This window comes from Oryctolagus cuniculus, chromosome 8 (genome assembly GCF_051225735.1).
Source record: "Oryctolagus cuniculus isolate XC-2025 breed Fujian yellow rabbit chromosome 8, ASM5122573v1, whole genome shotgun sequence".
In the NCBI taxonomy this organism is placed as follows: domain Eukaryota; kingdom Metazoa; phylum Chordata; class Mammalia; order Lagomorpha; family Leporidae; genus Oryctolagus; species Oryctolagus cuniculus.
Genome location: NC_142874.1, coordinates 5,499,808 through 5,523,983, shown reverse-complemented (window position 1 = coordinate 5,523,983; position 24,176 = coordinate 5,499,808). Strand labels below are relative to the sequence as shown.

General features: G+C 45.3%; 2 protein-coding genes across 5 annotated transcripts in view; one reads left to right on the top strand and one right to left on the bottom strand.

The window, feature by feature from the left end:
- Positions 1-14,252, top strand: part of PPID (peptidylprolyl isomerase D) — a 20,530-nt gene extending 6,278 nt beyond the window's left edge. For 2 of the 4 annotated variants that reach the window (XM_089301868.1, XM_008273485.5), the window contains 8 exons: positions 3,059-3,247; positions 4,091-4,213; positions 4,340-4,446; positions 7,367-7,508; positions 10,533-10,619; positions 10,713-10,755; positions 11,428-11,553; positions 14,035-14,252. In XM_089301868.1, the coding sequence (XP_089157994.1) occupies positions 3,083-3,247; positions 4,091-4,213; positions 4,340-4,446; positions 7,367-7,508; positions 10,533-10,619; positions 10,713-10,755; positions 11,428-11,516 (756 nt within the window). In that variant the 5' untranslated portion in view covers positions 3,059-3,082 and the 3' untranslated portion in view covers positions 11,517-11,553; positions 14,035-14,252. Of the gene's footprint in view, positions 1-3,058; positions 3,248-4,090; positions 4,214-4,339; positions 4,447-7,366; positions 7,509-10,532; positions 10,620-10,712; positions 10,756-11,427; positions 11,688-14,034 lie in introns of those variants that run through there. The other 2 variants (XM_089301867.1, XM_089301866.1) reach the window with 1 other exon arrangement.
- ETFDH (electron transfer flavoprotein dehydrogenase) overlaps positions 12,176-24,176 on the bottom strand; it is a 26,983-nt gene continuing 14,982 nt past the window's right edge. The window contains exons 6-13 of the mRNA XM_002720545.6: positions 23,688-23,765; positions 21,773-21,919; positions 20,051-20,191; positions 17,295-17,438; positions 16,508-16,676; positions 14,478-14,660; positions 13,978-14,199; positions 12,176-12,548 (exon numbers count right to left, since the gene is read on the bottom strand). Coding sequence (XP_002720591.1) covers positions 12,385-12,548; positions 13,978-14,199; positions 14,478-14,660; positions 16,508-16,676; positions 17,295-17,438; positions 20,051-20,191; positions 21,773-21,919; positions 23,688-23,765 — 1,248 coding nt within the window. The 3' untranslated portion in view covers positions 12,176-12,384. The remainder of the gene's footprint in view (positions 12,549-13,977; positions 14,200-14,477; positions 14,661-16,507; positions 16,677-17,294; positions 17,439-20,050; positions 20,192-21,772; positions 21,920-23,687; positions 23,766-24,176) is intronic.

Here is a 24,176-nt window from a genome sequence, read left to right as displayed (position 1 = left end):
GTGCAGCTCTGTCCTGGTGCAGAAGCCGGTGCACGGGTTAGATTCCTAGTGCAGCCTCTCCTCGTGCAGAAGCCGGTGCACGGGTTAGATTCCTAGTGCAGCTCTGTCCTGGTGCAGAAGCCGGTGCACGGGTTAGATTCCTAGTGCAGCCTCTCCTCGTGCAGAAGCCGGTGCACGGGTTAGATTCCTAGTGCAGCCTCTTCTCGTGCAGAAGCCGGTGCACGGGTTAGATTCCTAGTGCAGCTCTGTCCTCGTGCAGAAGCCGGTGCACGGGTTAGATTCCTAGTGCAGCTCTGTCCTCGTGCAGAAGCCGGTGCACGGGTTAGATTCCTAGTGCAGCTCTGTCCTGGTGCAGAAGCCGGTGCACGGGTTAGATTCCTAGTGCAGCCTCTCCTCGTGCAGAAGCCGGTGCACGGGTTAGATTCCTAGTGCAGCTCTGTCCTGGTGCAGAAGCCGGTGCACGGGTTAGATTCCTAGTGCAGCCTCTCCTCGTGCAGAAGCCGGTGCACGGGTTAGATTCCTAGTGCAGCCTCTTCTCGTGCAGAAGCCGGTGCACGGGTTAGATTCCTAGTGCAGCTCTGTCCTCGTGCAGAAGCCGGTGCACGGGTTAGATTCCTAGTGCAGCTCTGTCCTGGTGCAGAAGCCGGTGCACGGGTTAGATTCCTAGTGCAGCCTCTCCTCGTGCAGAAGCCGGTGCACGGGTTAGATTCCTAGTGCAGCCTCTTCTCGTGCAGAAGCCGGTGCACGGGTTAGATTCCTAGTGCAGCCTCTCCTCGTGCAGAAGCCGGTGCACGGGTTAGATTCCTAGTGCAGCCTCTTCTCGTGCAGAAGCCGGTGCACGGGTTAGATTCCTAGTGCAGCTCTGTCCTCGTGCAGAAGCCGGTGCACGGGTTAGATTCCTAGTGCAGCTCTGTCCTGGTGCAGAAGCCGGTGCACGGGTTAGATTCCTAGTGCAGCCTCTCCTCGTGCAGAAGCCGGTGCACGGGTTAGATTCCTAGTGCAGCTCTGTCCTGGTGCAGAAGCCGGTGCACGGGTTAGATTCCTAGTGCAGCCTCTCCTCGTGCAGAAGCCGGTGCACGGGTTAGATTCCTAGTGCAGCCTCTTCTCGTGCAGAAGCCGGTGCACGGGTTAGATTCCTAGTGCAGCCTCTTCTCGTGCAGAAGCCGGTGCATGGGTTAGATTCCTAGTGCAGCTCTGTCCTGGTGCAGAAGCCGGTGCATGGGTTAGATTCCTAGTGCAGCCTCTTCTCGTGCAGAAGCCGGTGCACGGGTTAGATTCCTAGTGCAGCCTCTTCTCGTGCAGAAGCCGGTGCACGGGTTAGATTCCTAGTGCAGCCTCTTCTCGTGCAGAAGCCGGTGCATGGGTTAGATTCCTAGTGCAGCTCTGTCCTGGTGCAGAAGCCGGTGCATGGGTTAGATTCCTAGTGCAGCCTCTTCTCGTGCAGAAGCCGGTGCACGGGTTAGATTCCTAGTGCAGCCTCTTCTCGTGCAGAAGCCGGTGCACGGGTTAGATTCCTAGTGCAGCTCTGTCCTCGTGCAGAAGCCGGTGCACGGGTTAGATTCCTAGTGCAGCTCTGTCCTGGTGCAGAAGCCGGTGCACGGGTTAGATTCCTAGTGCAGCCTCTCCTCGTGCAGAAGCCGGTGCACGGGTTAGATTCCTAGTGCAGCCTCTTCTCGTGCAGAAGCCGGTGCACGGGTTAGATTCCTAGTGCAGCTCTGTCCTGGTGCAGAAGCCGGTGCATGGGTTAGATTCCTAGTGCAGCCTCTTCTCGTGCAGAAGCCGGTGCACGGGTTAGATTCCTAGTGCAGCCTCTTCTCGTGCAGAAGCCGGTGCACGGGTTAGATTCCTAGTGCAGCTCTGTCCTCGTGCAGAAGCCGGTGCACGGGTTAGATTCCTAGTGCAGCTCTGTCCTGGTGCAGAAGCCGGTGCACGGGTTAGATTCCTAGTGCAGCCTCTTCTCGTGCAGAAGCCGGTGCACGGGTTAGATTCCTAGTGCAGCCTCTTCTCGTGCAGAAGCCGGTGCATGGGTTAGATTCCTAGTGCAGCTCTGTCCTGGTGCAGAAGCCGGTGCATGGGTTAGATTCCTAGTGCAGCTTCTGCACCTCCGAGATGATCTGTGGGCCTCTTCTGGAGACGACCACGCCAGGAACAAGCCTCTCTCCTCACTCCATCTTTGTTTGTTTGTTTAAATAAATTTATTTCTTGTAATTTTGTTTAGCTGATGTAGTTTCTGTTCAGTTATGAGAATAATTTTTTTAAAGAATTATTTATTTGAAAGAGTTACAGAGAGAGGTAGACAGAGAGGTCCTTCCATTCTGCTGCTTCACTCCCCAAATGACTGCAGCGGCCGGAGCTGAGCCGATCCGGAGCCAGGAGCCAGGAGCTTCTTCTGGGTCTCCCACGTGGGTGCAGGGGCCCATGGACTTGGGCCATCTTCCACTGCTCTCCCAGGCAATAGCAGAGAGCCGGATGGGAAGAGGAGCAGCCGGGACTCAAACTGGCACCCATATGGGATGCGGGCGCTGCGGGCTGGGGCTTTAACCCACTGCGCCACTGAGCCAGCCCGGAGAATAATTTTTAAATGCTGGTAGATTATTGGCTAGCTTAATGGGTGGAATAATGAAGTAGAATATGTAAAACATCAGGAAACGTACATTCAGAGCCAGCTAAGTGTTTCCACTGAACCTAAACTGGCGAATCCACTAGACAGAATCTTCAACAAAAGTACTAACTGATACAGAGGGTTTCCTCATTCAGATCAGTGTGGATAGACCAGCCTACCTGGAAGCTAGCGGAAATACAATGAAGAAGCCTCAACTAGAAGACTCTACCCCGTTATGTGTCTGTTATCTAAGCTTAAAATCTGATCAAGCACCCCATGTTTTGTGAAGTAAAGGTTTGCAATTTATACAAAATAAAATATTTTTAAAAACCTCAACGTGAAGTTCGCTCTCCATGGAGGTGCAGTCCACCTGTTTAATGTGCACGCCTGCTGAAAGAACGGTTCAGACTCGTGGCTCTGACCCTGGTGTACTTCTCATGGCTTTTATTTCTACAGCATGATCGGGAGGGTTTGCTGAGCATGGCGAATGCTGGTCGCAACACAAACGGTTCTCAGTTTTTCATCACAACAGTTCCAACCCCTCATCTGGATGGGAAACACGTGGTATTCGGCCAAGTAATTAAAGGGATAGGTGTGGCCAGGACACTGGAGAACGTGGAGGTGAAAGGTGAAAAACCTGCCAAAGTGAGTACTAAGTTAGAGTGAAATACGTTTATTTTCTTAGTTGCTGTCTTACAGAAATGTAACCTAAAGGGTCAGCTAATTGTTAGCTGGAAAAACTGAAAAATGTTAGGATGCTTTTTGGTATTGGAGCCTGGATCTGCCACTTTTTCTTTGAAACTGATTACAGCAGTGGGAAAGATTAGGGAGGGTTAAAAGGCGATTTTTATTCCTACTTCACCTTCACTGTTGGTGACATTTGCTGGATTACTCGAGTCTTGCTATACCTGCAAAACTTTTCAGACAGTATGCATGCGTAGTAGCAAGGACAGCAAACTAGAGTCTAATTGGACTGTGCCATTAGGGGTTAGGCCTTCATCTAGTGACTTGTCCAGTTTCCTCGTACTATTTAATCACTTATGGGTTTGTACTAGAACATTTCTGCAGATCCTTGTGTTCCAGCTGCCTGTGAATCAGAATCACCACAATGCTACCCAGCCTGAGTGACTGTTACCCGTGGGAATTGGAGCCTTAGGAGGTCGGCTCCCACAGTATGAAAGCAACAGTGTAGTGACAAGTTGAAAGCTCATATGTCTCATCTAAAGACAACCGCTTAGAGAATGGTAGCACTTTCAGCTTACTGTGTGTTCCCCGAGTTCCTGAGTAGCAATACACAGTGACACCGTTACCTTAATTGGAGTGCATGCAAAGGATGTTATAATTATAGCAGATAGATGAACCTCCTGACCTAATTCTTTTACAGAAATTGCATGACTTCTAGCCATATAGCTTACACACTCAAACTAATGTTTTAAATCTCTCGTTAGTATAATAGTGCATTTCTGCATCTTGGTATTATTTTTACAGCTGTGCGTTATTGCAGAATGTGGAGAACTGAAGGAAGGGGATGATTGGGGAATATTCCCCAAAGATGGCTCTGGTGATAGCCACCCGGATTTCCCTGAGGATGCAGATATAGACTTGAAGGATGTGAGTACTTTTCGGATTAGTCAAACTTTAAAGTTGGAGCTTTGTATTACCGTGTTATAATGATACAACCTACTGTTAGACCACAGTACGCACTAACTTACAGCATATTTGTATTCTTTCTTACAGGTAGATAAAATTTTATTAGTTACAGAAGACTTAAAAAACATTGGAAATAATTTTTTCAAATCTCAGAACTGGGAGATGGCTATTAAAAAATATACAAAAGTTTTAAGGTAGTAAGATTTTTAATAAATTTTAAGAATTTATGAATTATAAAGATTGCTTATGTATTTTGGCAAATTAGTAGAGTAATAAGATGTGTTGAAATACTTGTATTTCTTTTGTTCTCAACTTAATTTGAAAAAATTTAAAATACAGAAAAGTTGAAAGAATAGTACATGATTACTTACAAACCTTTACCTGCATTCACTGATTCTGCTTTTTATATTTTGCAATACCATTTGAGAAGTTGTAGATGATACTTTACCCCTCAGTGTTTTAGCATGAGTTCCTAACAGACCAAGCACACTCTGTGTAACTGCAGTGCCATTGAAACACCCCAAGTGAAGTGAGGTTGTGGGGCAGCAGGTTAAGCCACCACTGTGACGCTGACATCCCACGTCGGAGTGCCAGTGTGAATCCTGGCTGTTCTGTCTCTGATGCAGCTTTCTGCTGACGCACCTGGGAAAGCAGTGGATGATGGCCCAAATACTTGGGCCCTTGCCACTCACATTGGGAGACAAGGATGGAGTTCCTGGCTCCAGCCTGGTGCAGCCCTGGCTATTGGCAGCCATCTGGGGAATGAACCAGTGGATGGAAGATCTCTGTGCTTGTCTGTTACTCTTTCAAAAATAAAACTGATAGAATAATAGTTTTTTTTTTAAGTTTATTTCTTTATTTTTTAAGAACTTATTTATTTATTTGAGAGGTGGAGTTACAGACAGTGAGAGGAAGAGACAGCGAGAAAAGTCTTCCTTCTGTTGGTTCATTCCCCAAATAGGGTCAACGGCTGGAGCTGCACTGATCTGGACCCAGGAGCCAGGAGCTTCTTTTGGGTCTTCCATGTGGGTGCAGGGACCCAAAGACTTGGGCCCTCTCCTACTGCTTTCCCAGGACACAGCAGAGAGCTGGATTGGAAGTGGAGCAGCCGGGACTAGAACTGGCACTCCATATGGGATGCTGGCGCTTCAGGCCAGGGTTTTAACCTGCTGCGTCACAGTGCTGGCCCCTAGAATAATAATATTTAATGTATAATCCATGTTCAGATTTCTCACAGGCGGTGGCTTCGCCTGCTGTGCACGTGGGGTGCTGGGGCACAGGCGGCGGCTTCGCCTGCTGTGCACGTGGGTGCTGGAGTCACAGGCGGCGGCTTCGCCTGCTGTGCACGTGGGGTGCTGGGGCACAGGCGGCGGCTTCGGCTGCTGTGCACGTGGGATGCTGGAGCCACAGGCGGCGGCTTCGCCTGCTGTGCACGTTGGGTGCTGGAGTCACAGGCGGCAGGTTCACCTGCCTGGGCACGTGGGGTGCTGGAGTCACAGGCGGCAATTCAGAATCAGTACTACAGGGATCTTCATCTTTCCCTGTTCGGTTTCCTTCTGTCATGAGAATCTTAGTTTCAAGCATAATGTCTCGCTGATCTGTGACAACTAACAGCACCTAAAAGGAAATCTGTAGAAGTGAAATTGACACTGTGAGAAGCAATGACTTGGGCAGCCTTTGTCTTAACTGTCGAGGAAAAATTTATTTTAGTTTTTTATGATTTTCTTTTTCTGTATAATACTATTGGGTGAACTCTTTACTTAGCACAGAATTATTCATAGGTGTTTAAATCTAATTGAAAATAGATCCCAGTGCCGGTTGTGTGAGGTGAGGGGCAGGTGCGGACGTGATGGGAGTCTTCACGGGAAAAAAAAAAATAGATCCCGGTAAAAAATAAGAGTGTGAATAAGAGGGAGGAGATGTACAGTTCTGCACATGTTCCCATGGACTTACCCCTAAGGGTAAAGCTAAAACCTTGGCCAGGGACTCCAAATCCCATTAAGCTGGGTGGTACTAATGCCATCTTACATGTTAAAGTGTTCATTTTAAGTGTGTAACTGATCATATAGATAGGAAAAAGGGTCAAAGGGATTACATAAATAAGACCAAGTGTCTGGTAATAACAATAGATAGAATTAAAAAGAAGAGAATGATCTAACATGGGAAGCAGTCCACACAGCAGACTTAGAATGACAAACGCCCTAAACAGCACTCTGACCTCAGAATCAGCCTTTAAGGCATTCAGATCTGGCTGAAAAGCCCATGAGAGCATTTCAGGCATGGAAAGCAAAAAAAAAAAATGTAAATGAAAGATCTTTGTGAGTGATCCCACCTGAAAGAACGGGCCATCAAAGAAGGAGGTCTTTCTCTGAAAGGAGGAGAGAACGTGCTCTTTGCATACGGCCCTGTTTAAATACCGATGGACTTTGTGTACTCAAGAGGCTTCCACAGCCTTGGCAGCTCGTGACAAGAGCCTCGAGTGATTACTGATGTCATAAATAAGAGTGTCAGTTGTTAACAGGAGTCACTGTGCACTTGTTCCCCATGTAGGACCTCTGTCCTTGATGAGTTTTACTAGGAGAATTAACGGTAAAACTTGATTTACACAATACTTTATACTTTGGGTGCAAACTATTGAAATCTTTACTTAGTATAGAGTTGGTCTTCTGTATATAAAGATAATTAAAAATGAATCTTAATGAAGAATGGGATGGGATAGAGTAGGTGGTGGGAGGGTGGATATGAGGGGAAGAACCGCTATATTCCTAAAGTTGTACCTATGAAATTTGTATTTATTAAATAAAAGCTTTCTTAAAAACCCATAATGTCTGAAAGTACACTTTGCAGGGCCTGAGTTTTAAAAATAGGAGTTTTATGAGTGCATAATTAGATTTGGGAATTGTTGGGTTGGCCTTTTTGAACACTTCAGGGAAAAATATTGGAACAAAACTTCCAAAAGAAATACTACTTAATAAAAAGATTGTGATCATTAATAAGAGTATGGACAGCATTTGCTGAGGTTCTTAGTCAGAAATGATGTAAGCCCTTTTGACACAGTTGAAGGAACTCTCGTTGTGTAACACCGCATGCTGCCTTTCTGAAAATGTTCTCCAGATACGTGGAGAGCTCCAGAGCTGTCGCTGAGGAAGCAGACAGGCTGAGGCTGCAGCCTGTAGCTTTAAGCTGCGTGCTGAACACTGGTGCTTGCAAACTGAAGCTGTCAGACTGGCAGGGAGCCATCGACAGCTGTCTGGAGGTAAGCTCGTTTGAAGGGACTGGACTTTCACATAATAACGTGAACAAAAACACTATTACACATTGATGTGTATCTGTTGTATAGGATCCAGTAAGGCTTGCTAAAATGTGATGGAAGTCATCTTGTCTGTTTTGGACCTCAGTTCTCAGTCCATTCACGTTGCTTATAACTGTCACTTAATACCTATTAAGATACTTGAGGTTTTTTTTCCTTCAAAGCATGTGTATCAGCTCATTTATTCATTTAAGAGCAACTGTAATGTGCCAGGAATGACTAGGAATTTGGGTGGTGTGGCTAGACGTGGTTTTTTAAGTGAGATCTCTGCCATTCACGCGCCTTGTAATCTTGGATACGCTGCTAAATTTGGAGGCTCTATTCTTCCATCTGTAAAATGGAAATAATACCTACCTCATGGGCTAGTTACAAATATAACACATGAGGGACTTCAAAAGTTCATGGAGGGGCCTAGTGTTTAAGATACTGTTTAGGATGCCTGTGTCCCGCTTGAGTTCCGGGTTCAGGTTCAGGTTCTGGTTCCAGTTCTGGTTCCAGTTCCTGATTATAGCTTCTTGCTAGCAGATCCTGGGAGGCAGAGGTGAGGACTTGAGTCGTTGGGTTCCTGCCACCCACGGGGAAGACTTGGATTGAGTTTCCTGATCTTGGCTTCAGTCCTGTCCAGCCCCTAACTGTCACAAGAATTTGGGGAGTAAACCAGCAGATAGGAGCTTTGATTCTTTGCCTTTCAAAAAAACGTTTCTGGAAAAGTGAGATTGAAAGATGTTTATTTTTGCTCAAACTTTCGGCATGAATTGCACCAATGTAAAAGTAAACTTATCCATTCCATTTTTCATGAACTGTTTTTTTAATCTTTGAAGTCTACTGAAAACAAACTTGAATCTGTTCCAGTCCTGACAGGTGTGGATGTCATTCATGAACTTTTTGAAGTACTGTCGTAAAGTAACGTTTGACAGTGGTTGGCACATTTTATGTACCTAATTGGGACTGGTTATCTTATTTTTAAAATTATATCATTTTTAAAATTATTTTGCTTTATTTGAATGGCAGAATGACAGTATACTGTCTGCTGGTTCACTCCCCAGATGACTTCAAAAGCCAGGAGCCTGGACTTCCATCCAGGCCCTACACTGGGTAGCAGAGCCATCGTGGGCTGTCTCCCAGGATACCTATCAGCAGGAGCCTGCCTTGGAAGTGTAATAGGGACTCGGTTCACTCGGATGTGAAATGTGGGTGTCCCAAGTGACACTTTAAGCACTGCACCGTATCGCCTGTCCTGAAACGTTATTTTAATTAACACACAGACCCACATCCTCAAGAAGCTTCATAGATTTGGTATAGGAGGGAATTTCTGTTTGGGGTTGTCAGGAAGTGTATAGGGAGACTGGGCAGTCCTGGACACAGAGGAATGTCATGTTTCTTTGAGGGTCGTCTATGTATAACTGATAAAGCTAGAAAGAGCTTGCCACCTCCAGCACTGGCATCCCACATGGGTGCCAGTTAGTGCCTGCTGCTCTACTTCCAATCCAGCTTCCTGCTAATGTACCTGGGAAAGCGGCACAAGTTGGCCCAAGTGCCTGGGGCCCTGCAGCTACGCGGGAGACCTGGGAGAAGCTCCTGGCTTTGCCTTGGCCTGGTGTTGGCCGTTGTGGCTGTTTGAGGAGTGAACAGCAGAAGGAAGAGCTCGCTCTGTTTTTCCTGCTCTGTAACTCTGCCTTTCAAATAAATAAATCCATAAAAGAACTGCTTTCCTCAAATAGAGCAATGATGACTCTTCCCCGTGGTCGAGTCTGAAAGTTTTTCTAAGCTGCACATTTTGTTTTTCAAAGATTTATTAATTTGAAAGGCAGAGTTAGAAGAAGGAAGAGGCAGAGAGCGCTGGTGTCCTCCCCAGACAGCCACAGTGCGGGGCTGGGCTGCCAGGAGCTTCACCCGCGTCTCCCACTTTGGTTGCAGGGCCCCAGACACGAAAGCCATCTCCTGCTTTCCCAGGTGCACTAGTAGGGAGCGGGATTGGGAATGCAGCAGCCGGAACTCGACCCAGTGCCGTATGGGATGCTGGCCTTGCAGGTGGTGGCCTAACGCACTGCACAACACCGACCACAACATTTCATGGAGTTTGCACGTTTTAATTGTGTGCACAGGTTAGCTGTCTTCAGAGCAGGCGGAACTAAAATGAGGTTCTTGCTCAGGAAGCTGGGCTGAAGGGTAAGCAGGAATGTAGTTAGAAGGTGGTGTACAACAGGCAAATTATCCAAGAAGACTTTTTCTTCTGGATCTCATTTTGACCTTTGTGAGGAAGACACGTTATACCCTCTGTGGTAAACATCTGAGTGAAAATTTAAAAGATGTTATGAAAACAATATATTTATTTAAACATTTCTAGGGTGGGAGCTGTTAATTTAGAAATGTGGATAGCAAGTGAACAAGTGTGCAGTTGGCCTTCTGTATCTGGGTTCTATATTGTTGAATCCAACCAGCTGTAAATTAGAAATACTCTGTACTGAACGTGAACGACTCTTTTCCATTTTTAGTGTTCCCAGAACAATGCAGCATGACTGTCTGGTAGCCTTTACACTGTATCAGGTGGAGTGTTGGAGACGACACTGTGTAGCAGGGTACCGGTACCCGCGCTAGCTGTATGCAAGTGCTGCCACACCACTCTATGTCAGGGACTCGAGCACCTGTGGGTTTTGGTATCCACCGATGTCCTCTAACAGATACTAAGAGGTGACACGATACAGATTCTTATTTATTACGATTTTTTCATAAACGCATTAGGGCCGAGTTCTGAGATAGAAACTCCAGTACTGAGAGGAGCACATGCAGCCTGCAAAAGCCCAGTCTTTCTCTTCCATGTCCATTTAGTGCCCTCTGCTGACAAAGTCTAGTACTGAACCTGCTGGCAAAGGAGGGCTATTTAGTTTGCAGATCCAACAGAAAATAAATTGCGATTTGGCACATAATGTAATACTTAGCTGTGAATACCCATTTATGATTTCTTTGCAGGCTCTTGAAATAGACCCATTGAATACCAAGGCCCTGTACCGCAAGGCTCAAGGATGGCAAGGCTTAAAGGAATATGATGAAGCTTTGGTAAATTCTGTTCTACGTGTTCAAGTTTTTTTTTAAACAGCTACCTTTATAAATTATAGACCCAATTTTTCCTTAATTTTTTCCCCTCTACAGGCTGATCTTAAGAAAGCTCAGGAGATTGCGCCAGAAGATAAAGGTAGGTTGGCAGTTTTTGTAGTAAACATTCATTTTGCCCTTTAAAAGTTGATCTTCATGAGCCACTGTACACTGTGCCAGATCTGATTTATTTGTTCAACTAGTATTACAGAATGTCTGTAATTGGGCCAGGCATTGATCATATGGCAATGAACAAGACAGTCAAGGTCCCTGCCCTCAAGGGGCTTACATTCTAGTTCCTCAAAATGTGCTAGTTTTTCATGTAGCTGAATACTGTTTGCCCTGCTTTCTCATCTGAGACCTGGTTCCTGTGATTCCAGTTGAAAACTCAACACTGATAGATTTGAGCCGAATGTGACTATAACGTACATGTAGCTACTGGATACATGATTTAGGGACACTTTGACAAAAAGTCGTTTTTAAAAAAACCGTCCAAGTATGAATAGGAGCATAAGGTCTGCATATGGAAAACCAAACTTTGGTCTTGTCTTGCTGAATTAGAACAAGGGAGGCAGTCGTGCTCTCCCTGGTGGGGAGGGCCTGTTTACGTAATGGCGTCCCTCAGCTGACAGCTTCCAGCTCTTCCTAGTTTTTACAATTGTTCTTAAGAGGTGTTATCAAGGGGAAGCTAGTTATTATTAAAAAAAAAACTTGCTAATCACCCTAATTTGCTGGATTTTGAGAAATAACTCACTGCATGTTTATTTTGCAGCTATCCAGGCAGAACTGCTGAAAGTCAAACAGAAGATAAAGGCACAGAAAGACAAAGAGAAAGCAGTATATGCAAAAATGTTTGCTTAACCAGTCTGCATTGGTTACACCAAGGCATTAAGCAAATGTAAGGGTCACGGTCTGTCTGTGACCCCTAATGTGTTTCCTGTGACATTTCAGCTCCCATTGTTTACAGTTAGGAATACTGATAAAGGTTTACTCTTAATAAAAGTGTTACAGTAAAGTCGCTTCATTTTCAAATAATGGTGTACAGCCAGTGTTTAAACTCTTAAACATATACTTTGCTGGGTAAGTAGATGAGAGCTTTTGTGGTTTCCTCCAATTCTTTGCTGTATCTGTAGTTGTAGTTGGTTTGTGCTGGTGTTTTATAAAAAAAAACTATGGGAAAAGTTTATGCTGCAGACTGCGCTCTGAGTTTCATTTTGTCCAGGAACTGTTCGAACCACCTGCATATTCTTGTTCAGGGGTTGGCCCAGCCTTTTTCTGCAGTGCTTGTCTGTCACATCTCAGCTCTGCACTTCTGCCTCAAAATTAGCCACAGACAACCAGTGAGCACAGCTGTATCTCAGCAAGACCACACTCACAGTAAGGGATGAGCTGAGGCTTACCCCTGGTCCAGAATATATGTTAATTTTTGGACTTTAAGACTTCAGTTTGGCAAGTTAACTGTAAAGGTCAAAAGTGCATTTTTCTGTTAGTACTAAATCAGAGGACAGCAGAGTGGTAAGTAGATGCTGCATCATTTACAAAGTTTTATTTAAGGGAAATATTTATAAATTTTATAGGACAATTCTAGAAATGGTAGTATAAAGGTTTTGTTTCACTGGTAATTATTTTGTGCACATCCTGACAATTAATGCTCTTTTTTGGTACTTGCCTTACACGTTAAAAAACTGGCTGTCAAATGTGCCTGCAAATGAATGAAGTCGATTGTGGTTTACATTCCGTTGTAAGCAGGTCCTCCTCCACCTTCAGGTACCACCCAGTTAATATTCTGACTTGGGTCTTTAATGTCACACGTTTTACAGTGCACACAGTTCTGAGCATTTATCTGTAGCCGAAATCCATCACCTTGTTCCAAAGGCACAAATTCATAAACCCCTGTTTAAAAAAAAATAACTATTAGAGAACCAAAGCTTGAATAGTAGCTACCTGTGAAGGTTGTTTTCTGTCTAGAGATGTGAAAATGTATGGTGTGCGCTACTACTGTTAGTACAGACTGCACACACAGTAAGAGGAAGCACAGCAGTGTCTGGCTGAGCCTCACTGCCAAGGGTGCTTACCTTTGATGTGCATATATACCATGGAGCTCCAAAAAGTTTGAATTCCATGCATAATCTTTTCATAAAGTGCATTTCTATTAAGTTTTTGAGGCCTCCATGAATACATGCTGTAGTTGAAACAGATTCAGTCCTTACACTCGGAGTTTATAATCCGTGTATTCAAAGTTACAGTCCAGGTCCTTGTCCTGGAACAGCCTCAGTCCCAGTCTCTGGAGAGTGTATTAATCTCACACAAGGCTACTTCCAGAGAGATCATGGGGACATCATTTGGTGCAAAAAAGTGCTGAAATCCATGCATTTTTTCCCTAATACATACTTTTTTTTAAAGATTTATTTGGAAGGCAGAGTTAGAGGGGGAGAGAGAGATCTTTCATCTGCTGGTTCACTCCCCAAATGGCCAGGAGCTTCATCTGGGTCTCCCGCATGAATGGCAGGGCCCCAAGCACGTGGGCCATCTGCTGCTGCTTTCCCCGGGCACGCTGGCAGGGAGCTGGATCAGAAGTGGAACAGCCGAGACTCACACGGGATACAAGTGTCACAGGTGCCCGCCTAACCTACCCACTGTGCCACAATGCCAGCCTCCATACTACGTATTTTCCATGAAATTTTAAAATACTTTACTTGCTTTATATCATTTGAGACTTAGTTCCTATTACTGTGATTTTAGCTGCAAACTCGGCACTAGAAGGAACACTGTTCATGATGAACTTCTAGGACATGAAGGTGGCCGTAACCATGCATACATATGTTTGTGCTAATGGCGCCTGGGCTGCCTGCGCCTCGGTCCCAGTGCCGGTTTGATCCCGGCTCCTCCACTCCTGATGCAGTCCCTGGCAGTGTGCCTGGGAAGTAGATGACGCTCAAGGAGGAGACCCAGATGGAATCCCTGGCCGCTGCCTGACCTGCCCCGGCTGTGCGGCTGTGCGGCTGTGCGGCCGTTTGGGTGGTGCACAGTGGATGGAAGATCTGCCTCCTCTCAGATAAATCTTGAAAAATAAGTACGTGAACATGCGGAGAGAGGTAGTGCTCGTTCATAGCCGTTAGTCTGACAGGAGACGAGGGCAAACCGGGCTTGACAGAAGTTTTCCATTAGCATTGCCAGTTGAGAGTGGATTTCCTAGGAGGCTGACTACAGGCGTCGTTCACAACCATTTCCAAGCAGTGGGGGGAAGTAAACCATTTCTCTGACAGTGTTTAAAGCCAACGGTTGTTATTACACTTAGCAATGGGTGGAAGCCATGACTGACCTGCAGGGCAGAACCGCTGCTCTGGCCCGTCGTATATTGACAGGTTTCTGTTCACAGGTATACTGTCATCCTTTAAGGTTAAGTGTGCTGGCTGGTCGTGTTCATGATTAGTACCACTCAGAGCCACAGACGACAAGAGGTCAAAACTGATCCGTCCATCAGGTTTTGGATACTCAATAGGTGTGCAGTCCTTGGCTGGCTTGAGCTTGTCGGAGTCACTGCCTTCAATGTTGATGAAGATATTAAATAAAAACATCACTGAAGTTCCACCTTAAGTGTGTGTGTGTGTGTGTGTGTGTGTGTGTAGTTAACGGGCAGGAAGGTGGTGTAACAAATAGGGCTTTAGTGCTCTTCTGTTCTTTTAAAGACAACGAATTTGTAATTCCTCTGATTAACCAAGTTGGAAACATTAAAAAAAAGGTTAACTCCACTAATTAATGGACCCATCCATCCATTTTTAATGATGATTATGCTCATACCCGCAAGTAAGTGTGAATTACCTTTATGTTTTAGAGTCCATGGCTCCATTCCTCTGAATATCCAGTAAAATATTCCAGTGTAAATCATCCCTCCATACACACCCAGCACTCCGTGGCAGGACGGCCTGATATTTCGGACAGCGTACAACTCTTTCCATACCCACGATTTCTTCAAGTTGTCCTCATACTCAGTTACATGGAGTCCTTTTATTAAAAACATAAAATGGCAAGTCTGAAATTGCCCCAAAGCACACAGTATACTGATTTTTAAGAAGTATTTGATGACTGAATTTCAGTACTGAAGGACCGTGTGTAAGTCTGGGCATCTTCTAGAAGGGTAATCACACACAAGGGACCGTCAGAAAGCTCACGGGAATCATGTATTACCTTTTAATTATATCTTCCTGAACCCTTATATACATAGGCATGTATGTTCCATATAAGGATACTTCAAAAAGTTCATGGAAAACTAGAGCAAAGAAATTTTAAAATTCATGCATAGTTTTTTTCATATTTTCCATAAACTTTTTGAATATGCCTAGTATACATTTCTGGGCAGTATGGCATTTGATTCCTTAATCCTGGCAGTGTGCAAAATTGGTTTCAAGATTCAGTGAAACTAAAAAGGAAGCTTAAGCCTTATCCTACCCATGAAAGTGAAAAATACTATGTGTTGCAGGTTGAAAGGTGTCCCCACAAAAATGTATTTTGAAACCCTAACCCCAGTATCTCACACTGTGACTTTGTGAAAGGGTGGTTACAGATGCAACTGAGTTCCACTGGAGTAGAGCGGGTCCCCAGGCTGATGTGACTGGTGTCTTATCAGACACAGCAGCCAGCCAGGTGGAAATGAAGGCCGAGACCAGAGTTCGCCACACGCCAAGGAAGGCCCAGTGCTGTCTGAAGCTGGGAGAGGTGCGCAGAGGTCCATCTTCAGACTTGAGAACATGGTCCTGCCAGCACCTGGGCTTACAGTTACTTCCACTATTTATTACTGGCTTAAATAAATTTCCACTGTCTGAAGCCACCCGGTTTGTGGTATTTTGTTAGTGCAGTCCTAGGAAATGAAGCCTGGTGCCGATGTTTAGTATTTCCGGGCAGAGTGGGTTCTTCTCGCCCTTCATTAATTGTAGTAACTGCACTCCACAATCATCCCTTTGCTTCAGACGTCTATCTTTAGTTTTTTGTGTTAAAGTGGCTGCAGTACTAGTTGTAGGTGATAACAGTTAAAATATGGCTGTGGTGCAACAGAGAACAGTACAAGCAGACATGAGAAAAGTTCTATCCCACAGTCCCATCTTGCCTGCTCTGTTCTCCATAAACTGCACACTTGGCTTGTCTATACTCTACCTTCCCTCCTTCCAGTCTCACATGCTAAGCCTCCATTCCTATAATGATATTTGAGGAAATAACCAGGTTACACACTTCTAAATAGAGGAACACTTATCACCTGTGGATTTAAGGAATGGGGTTCGAGTCGCTACTAAATGCCAGGTGTCTACAGTTCATAATGAACAAAGTCCCTTCTCTCTCTGCATTTTCATCCCAGGCAGGGGTAGATAAAGTTGTACTTTGAATTCCACTCTTTCCATAAGCTTTTTGCAGTGTCCACATAAAGAGGCCAGTGTTACTGGCACAGATGGTAACAGATGAAGTCAGAGGGGTGGGGACGCGTCCTCTCTGAGAAAATCAGGGGCTCTTTTTAGAGGAAGGCCAGAACTCGCACTCCACCACAGCAGAGTCACATACCTGTGCTTGCAGAGCTTGCTAAGCAGTGGGGTGGGCGCTGATCTTGCCTTTTGCAGACTTTTACTTTCAGGGTGGAGAGCTCACTCTGTGAGGTACCCCATGTGTATATAGATGTGTGCAATGTAAACGCAGAACCTGACTCTGAAAGTTTCTAGGTGGGTGGGACACTACCAGTACTAGTCTGCTTTTGATGTGAGCAAAAATTATCAAACCTAATTATGAGGGGTCATGGAGTTGTTTAGTATGTATCTTACTGAAATAGACATAACCTGCTAATTAACCTTAAAATAGGAATTTCTTACCTATTGTTTTTGATTGGAGATTTTCAGTAGTTAGTTGGTTAAAAATGGATTCTGCTGCCAAAATTCCACTTTTCATTGCCGTGTGGCTACCTTTGATCTTGGGAACATTCATGAAACCAGGGCTACAGCCAATTAGTAAACCACCAGGAAAGGTGAGCTTTGGTATAGACTGAGGAAAGAAAGGTTCAGAATATTATTTACTAGCTCAAATTCTACAAATAAAATTGAATAGCTAGAATCATAGACTTTTCAAGTCTTCTAGTTGTAGGGAAAGGTTGAAAAATACATAAGCATACTAAGTTTCACTGTGCTTTGCACAGTGTTTTTCACACACCAAAGGTTTGTAGCAGCCCGGTGTCAGACAAGTCTCCTGGTGTTATTTTTCCAACACTCAGATGATTATTTTTCAGCAATAATGTATTTTCCTTTTTAAACTTTTTATTTACTTGAAAACCAGAGACACAGAGTCAGAGAGAGCATCCATCATCTAGTTCATTCCCCAAATGCATGCAACTCGGGGTTGGGCCAGGCGGAGGCCGGGAGCCCAGCATTTGAGTCCCATCCCCCATATGGGTGGTAGGGACCCAAGGACGTGAGTCGCCGCCCTCTGCCTCCCTCAGTGTATCAGCAGAGCTGGGACTCACACCCAGGCTCTGAACTGGGATGTACGTAGACGTCCCAAGAGCCATCTGAACTGCTACTCCAGACACGTGCCCTGCACTGCATTTTCAAGTCTGAATTCACAGTATAGAAATAAAGAGCAACAGCAAGACGCTGGGCACGTTACCTGGAGGCCACCTTCATTGAGAGCTCTGGCTCCATAGGCAATCCTTTTTCCACCTTCCAGTGTTGGCTGAATGCTGGGATGGTGTTTCCACCTCTGGAATTCTCTAAATGGACTCAGATATGGATTTTGGTAGTCCAGGCCAACCTTAAAATATTTGTATTTAAATTTGAATATACTTTACCACTAGACATTTAAAAGTTTACTTACAGAGAACTGAGAAGTTACAAAGCTGAGTGGGTTCCCTGACAGTGAGAAAAATTAAATTCTGCCAGACTGTAGAAAAACTAAGAATCACCCTGCCTAATGCCAAAGTGTGAAGAGTTTTTTTTAAAGAACTCTGTAGAGGGAGGGAGGGAGGGAAGGGGAGACAGAAACAGCTTCACTCATTGCTTCACTCCTCAGATGCCCTCAGTGGCCATGGCTGAAGCCAGGAATTCAATCCAGGACTCATGTGGGTGGCAGGAGTCATTCCTGCTGTCTTTTGGGATCTGCATTAGCAGGAAGATGGGGTCAGGAGCTGTAGCTGACAACTGACCTCACCTGATGCGTGGCACAGACATCTTTACCAGTAGGCTAAATATGCCTCAATTAGGCATTTTTAATTTCAAATTAAGATGTGAGCAATATTTATCAGAAAACATGTTACATTTCTTGTACTCAATATGAAGAAATATATGCAGTAATGCAAATTAAAAATTATATAAAATCTGTTTGAAAAAAAGGATCAGCTGGTGCCGCGGCTCAATAGGCTAATCCTCTGCCTGCGGCACCGGCACCCTGGGTTCTAGTCCCAGTTGGGGCGCCGGATTCTGTCCCAGTTGCCCCTCTTCCAGGCCAGCTCGGGAGTGCAGTGGAGGATGGCCCAAGTGCTTGGGCCCTGCACCCCATGGGAGACCAGGAGAAGCACCTGGCTCCTGGCTTCGGATCGGCGCAGCGCACTGGCCATAGCAGCCATTGGAGGGTGAACCAACGGAAGGAAGACCTTTCTCTCTGTCTCTCTCACTGTCTAACTTTGCCTGTCAAAAAAAAAAAAAGCAAAAAACAAAAAAGAAAAAAAGGATCAACAAAGATACCATGTGTTCATAATCAGTAAAACTTTAAAAATTTAGATTAAATCATTCTGCTCTGGAAATCAAAGTCCAAATCAGACAAGTATCTGTAAATGTCTATGTTTTAGGAAGTTGTAATTTTTACTATTTACCCATAATAACTCTAGAAATAAACTATCTGCAGTTCCACTGATGCAAACATGAAGAAAGTGGAGGTCAGCCGCAGTTAGAAAGCAGCACGGATGCAGAAAGCTGCCCTCTAGAGTCACTAAAGTGCTGACGCCTGTGACCACACCTTTTCCTGGCCATTCCAGGGTGACAGACTGAACATTTGGCTAGGAGTCGGGACACGCCAATAGTAAATAAATGTAACTGTGTCGCCTACAAGATTAGCCATGACATTAAATCACAAAGCTGCCACCAAATGCAAGGTGCAGACTCTGCTTTTCCATTTCTAGTAATCTTCAAGATGTAGTTTACTGCAAAGACACAGTTGGCCAAAACAGGACTCACTGCTAGTGTTTTTAAAAACGTGCAGGTTCAAACACAATGTGAGCTGCATTCTCAGTGGCAGCACGTCACAGTGCAGATGAGCGCTGAAGGCACGCAGCTTCCTGCTTGACTCCCGCCTCTGTCATGTGTGTGTGTCAGCAGCTTCCTGCTTGACTCCCGCCGCTGTCGTGTGTGTGTGTGTGTGAGCAGCTTCCTGCATGACTCCCGCCGCTGTCGTGTGTGTGTGTGTGTGTGTGTGTGAGCAGCTTCATGCTTGACTCCCGCCTGTCGCGCGCGTGTGTGTGTGAGCAGCTTCCTGCATGACTCCTGCCTCTGTCGTGTGTGTGTGTGTGTGAGCAGCTTCATGCTTGACTCCCGCCTCTGTCGTGTGTGTGTGTGTGAGGAGCTTCCTGCATGACTCCCGCCTCTGTCGTGTGTGTGTGTGTGTGTGTGTGAGCAGCTTCCTGCATGACTCCCGCCTCTGTCATGTGTGTGTGTGTGTGTGTGTGTGAGCAGCTTCCTGCATGACTCCCGCCTCTGTCATGTGTGTGTGTGTGTGTGAGCAGCTTCCTGCATGACTCCCGCCTCTGTCATGTGTGTGTGTGTGTGTGAGCAGCTTCCTGCATGACTCCCGCCTCTGTCATGTGTGTGTGTGTGTGTGAGCAGCTTCCTGCATGACTCCCACCTCTGTCGTGTGTGTGTGTGTGTGTGAGCAGCTTCCTGCATGACTCCCGCCTCTGTCATGTGTGTGTGTGTGAGCAGCTTCCTGCATGACTCCCGCCTCTGTCATGTGTGTGTGTGTGTGTGTGTGTGTGAGCAGCTTCATGCTTGACTCCCGCCTCTGTCGTGTGTGTGTGTGTGAGCAGCTTCCTGCATGACTCCCACCTCTGTCGTGTGTGTGTGTGTGAGCAGCTTCCTGCATGACTCCCGCCTCTGTCATGTGTGTGTGTGTGTGTGTGTGTGAGCAGCTTCCTGCATGACTCCCACCTCTGTGTGTGTGTGTGTGTCAGCAGCTTCCTGCACGACTCCCGCCTCTGTCGTGTGTGTGTCTGTCATTTGACGTGTGCATTTGGGAATGATGGTTCACCTGTTTGACCTTCAGTTTTTTTATTAGTAAAATAAAGCATTTTACATCCTCCAGATTTAAAACTTGCTTTATAATGCTGATAATGCTGTAATTCTAGTAGGATTTTCCTTAATGGGGATGTAACTCACCACAAGTCCAAGAGCCACTAGGGGTTCACCTTCATTTAAATGATAGAGGAAAGAGCCTCCGTAAGTGTGTCTGTCCAAGGGCCATCCGACAGTGTGATCCACTCTCCCAGGCCGCCACTTCTTTTCATCAATAAGCCATAACTGAAACAAAGCAAAGGAAGTCACAAGTCCTAAAGCATTAATTACAACTGCAAAACTATTAACATGAAAACACAAAAAAATTGCGTCATATGGCAAGGAAAATTGTATTATGTTAAATCTGAGTGAAGACACAAATCAGAAAACTAGGAGCTCTTTCAGACATTAGATCCTTAGACTGGCAAGACTTCCATGTGCTCACGGGAACACGACTGACCAAGAGGACTGGGGAGTGCTGGTAATGGTCTCCACCCCCATCTGGAGGCTGCCGTGCTGTGTTCACTATGTGAACAGTGAGACCTGATAGATCAGTAAGTCTCAAGTTTGTTTTTTTTTAAAGATTTTTTATTTATTTGACAGGTAGAGTTACAGACAGTGAGAGAAAGAGAGAGAGAAAGGTCTTCCTTCCATTGGTTCACCCCCGAAATGGCCACCACAGCCAGCTGGCACTGTGCCAATCCGAAGCCAGGAGCCAGGTGCTTCTCCTGGTCTCCCATGGGGTGCAGGGCCCAAGCACGTGGGCCATCCTCCACTGCCCTCCCGGGCCACAGCAGAGAGCTGGCCTGGAAGAGGGGCAACTGGGACAGAACCCGGTGCCCATATGGGATGCTGTCGCCGCAGGCGGAGGATTAACCAAGTGAGCCACGGTGCTGGGCCCCAAGTCTTAAGCTTTAAAGACTCTCTGAAATGTTATCTGAAAAATCAATATTATGTATAATCTGATATCATGTGCAGCCTTTATTTGTTGTTTAATTTAATTATAGGTAGCATTTGAAACTTTGAGAATTAACCATAAAAATTTTTTAAGGAGCCTGTGTTATGATTTCGTGGGTTAAGCCACTTGCCTGCATCACCAGCATCCCATATTGGGGCCAGTTTGATTCCAGGCTTCTCCAGTTCTGATCCAGCTCCCTGCTAATGTGCTTGGGAAAGCAGCTGAGGATGGCCCAAGTGATTGGGTCCCTGCACCCATGTGGATGACCAGGAAGAAGCTCCAGGCTCCTGGCTTCTGCCTAACCTAGCCCCAGTCATCATAGCCATTTGGGGAATGAACCAGCAGATGGAAGCTATGTCTGTCTCCTCTCTCTGTAACTCTGCCATTCAAATAAATAAATTTTTAAAGCAAAATGGCTATAATTAACATTTTACATTGTACTGAGCCTATAATCTGGGAAAACAGACTAAGGAACAGAGAAAATATGTAACACTTAACCTGATTAAATTTTGGGTTGCAGATCAACACACTGTGTCAATGCGTGTATTTTGTGAATCATCTTCACATTTCAATTCTGAACAAACATTCTTTGGAGAGCGTGGGGCGCCCTACAAACCGCAATCCCAGCAGGGCAGAGGCATCACGACGAAGCCTCATGTCAGGAAACACTCGATGCAGCGATCCCACAATGGAGGGACAGCTTAGACAGAATGGGGTGTGGTGATACTTTCCAGACACCTCATCAAAGAATATCCCAAGCATCTTTAGTCATACGAACATTTCAAAGTGAAAAGTTTAACTGTGAAATTAAGTCGATTCAACTAGACAGAAATTCAGATGAATTTAAATTGCAAAAATAAACCAGATACCTCCTTCAGCCCGATCCCATAGGTTTGGGGTTCACAGTTGGCCCTCAAATCGAACTTCTTGAAAAGCTGCTTGGCTAGGTGTCCATGGCAACCTTCTGCAAAAACCGTGACTTTGGCGTGGAGCTCCAGTCCTCGCTCAAATGTTGTCTGAAAGCAAAAACGCGCTAGATGGCAACAATGGACAACTTAAAGTACATTTTCATCATTTTGACCAGTTTTAAGCTGAACTGTGATTTAGGTATAGAAGATAGTAAAATAATACTTAAGACTAAATTCTATGAAAATTTTGACAAAAGCAAACTCGTATTAGAAAAATTCTACAAAAATGAATATAAAGTAAAAAGCTCATTTCCCCACTGTTCCTAATTTTCCAGTCTTATCATTTGAAGCGAAAAACATTTAATAGCTTTTTTGTGAATCATGCCAGGAAATGTCCATGAATAAAAAACTATAAAGGCCTTTTAACACAGAGGGTCATACTAAACATACTCCTTGGATTCTTGATTTTTTCACCTTAAGTTTACTTTTTCCCTGTTGTTGAATACACAGTATTGTAAAACTGGAGTTTTCCCTGGTATAAAAAGTTTAATGAGTTTTATCTCTGTTTTCTCTTGCTATGTGTTTTGTATTTGCCACATAGTAGGTACTCAGTAAGGGTACTGAATAAAATAATAAAAGTTACTGTATACAAGAATACAGAGTGGGGCTGGCATTGTGACACATGGGTAAAGCTGGCTCCTGGGACACAGGCATCCTATAGTGTGCCAGTTCGAGTCTTAGCTGCTCCACTTCCGATTCAGCTTCCTGCTGGTCGACCCCCCAAATGCCTGTCATAACCAGGGCTGGGCCAGGCCACAGTCAGGAGCAGGAGCTTCGTCCGGATCTCCCGTGTGCATGGCAGGGGCCCAACTATTTGGGGCTTCACCTGCTGCCTCCCAAGTATGGTTAGTATGAAGCTGCATAGGAAGTAGAGAAGCTGGGACTCAAACCAGCACCCCAATATGGGACTCAGGCACACTGCTCCACATCACAAGCCCCTGAGTTGTGTGTATCTTTAAAAAAAATTATTCTTAGGGGTGAACATTTGGTGTAGCAGTTAAGATGCCACTTGGGGAACCCAGGTCCTTTATCAGAGTATCAGGTTCTAGTTCCTGTCTCCACTTCTCATTCCAGCTTCCTGCTGATGTGCACCGTGGATGACTCAAGTACCTGGGTCCCTGCCACATCTGGGATACCTGGACTGGGTTCCAAGCTCATGGCTTTGGCCTGGCCCAGTCTTGGCTGTTGCAGGCATTTGGGGAGTGAACCATCAGATGGAAGGTCTGACACTCTCTGCCTTTTAAATAAAAAAAAAAAAATTTATAACAAAGAAATTAAACGTGTTATATCTACTTGCCTAAATCATCTTGAGCTCAAAGCTGCTATAGTTTTTAATAATGAAAGAAAAATTCTGTGTTAATAATTACTTTTTTTTTTGACAGGCAGAGTTATACTGTGAGAGAGAGAGAGACAGAGAGAAAGGTCTTCCTTCTGTTGGTTCACCCCCCAAGTGGCCACCACGGCTGGTGCATTGCGGCTGGCGCGCTGCACCGATCTGAAGTCAGGAGCCAGGTGCTTCTCCTGGTCTCCTATGGGGTGCAGGGCCCAAGCACTTGGGCCATCCTCCACTGCACTCCCGGGCCACAGCAGAGAGCTGGACTGGAAGAGGAGTAACCGGGACAGAATCCAGCACCCCAATCGGGTCCAGAACCTGGGGTGCCGGCGCCGCAGGCAGAGGATTAGCCTAGTGAACCATGCTGCCAGCCAAATAATTTACATTCTAAAATGTACATAACTAATGTGTACTTTGTATCAAGACCTAGATTAGTGAGACTGGTTTGTCAGACTACTAAACACATAGCTATTGAAAGTTTACCTTTGGTGCACCGTCCTTTTGTATTCCTACATCATTAGTGGCGATTCCTTTTACACTACCATCTTCATGAAAGAGGACCTAAAAATGGTAAAAACAAATTTATTATAATAACTTTTAAAAGCAACAGTAAGTGGCCTTAGATTTCTAAGTAAGCCTGTTCTCTAGACTAGAAACACAAGTTTTAAAATGTTAAGGCTAAAAGGAGGCATACTATTTTTTTTAAAGATTTTTTAATTTTATTTGAGAGGTAAGTCACAGACAGGGAGAGGCAGAGAGAAAGGTCCTCCATCTGCTGGCTCGCTCCCTAAATGGTTGCAACAGCTGCAGCTAAGTCGATCTGAAGCCAGGAGCTTCTTCCGGTGCCCATGTACTGCCAGGACCCAACCAAGCATTTGGGCCATAGGCAGAGAGCTGGATCAGAAGAGCAGCAGCTGGGACAAGAACCAGTGCCCACACGGGATTCTGTGCCGCACGTGGAGGCCTTGCCTA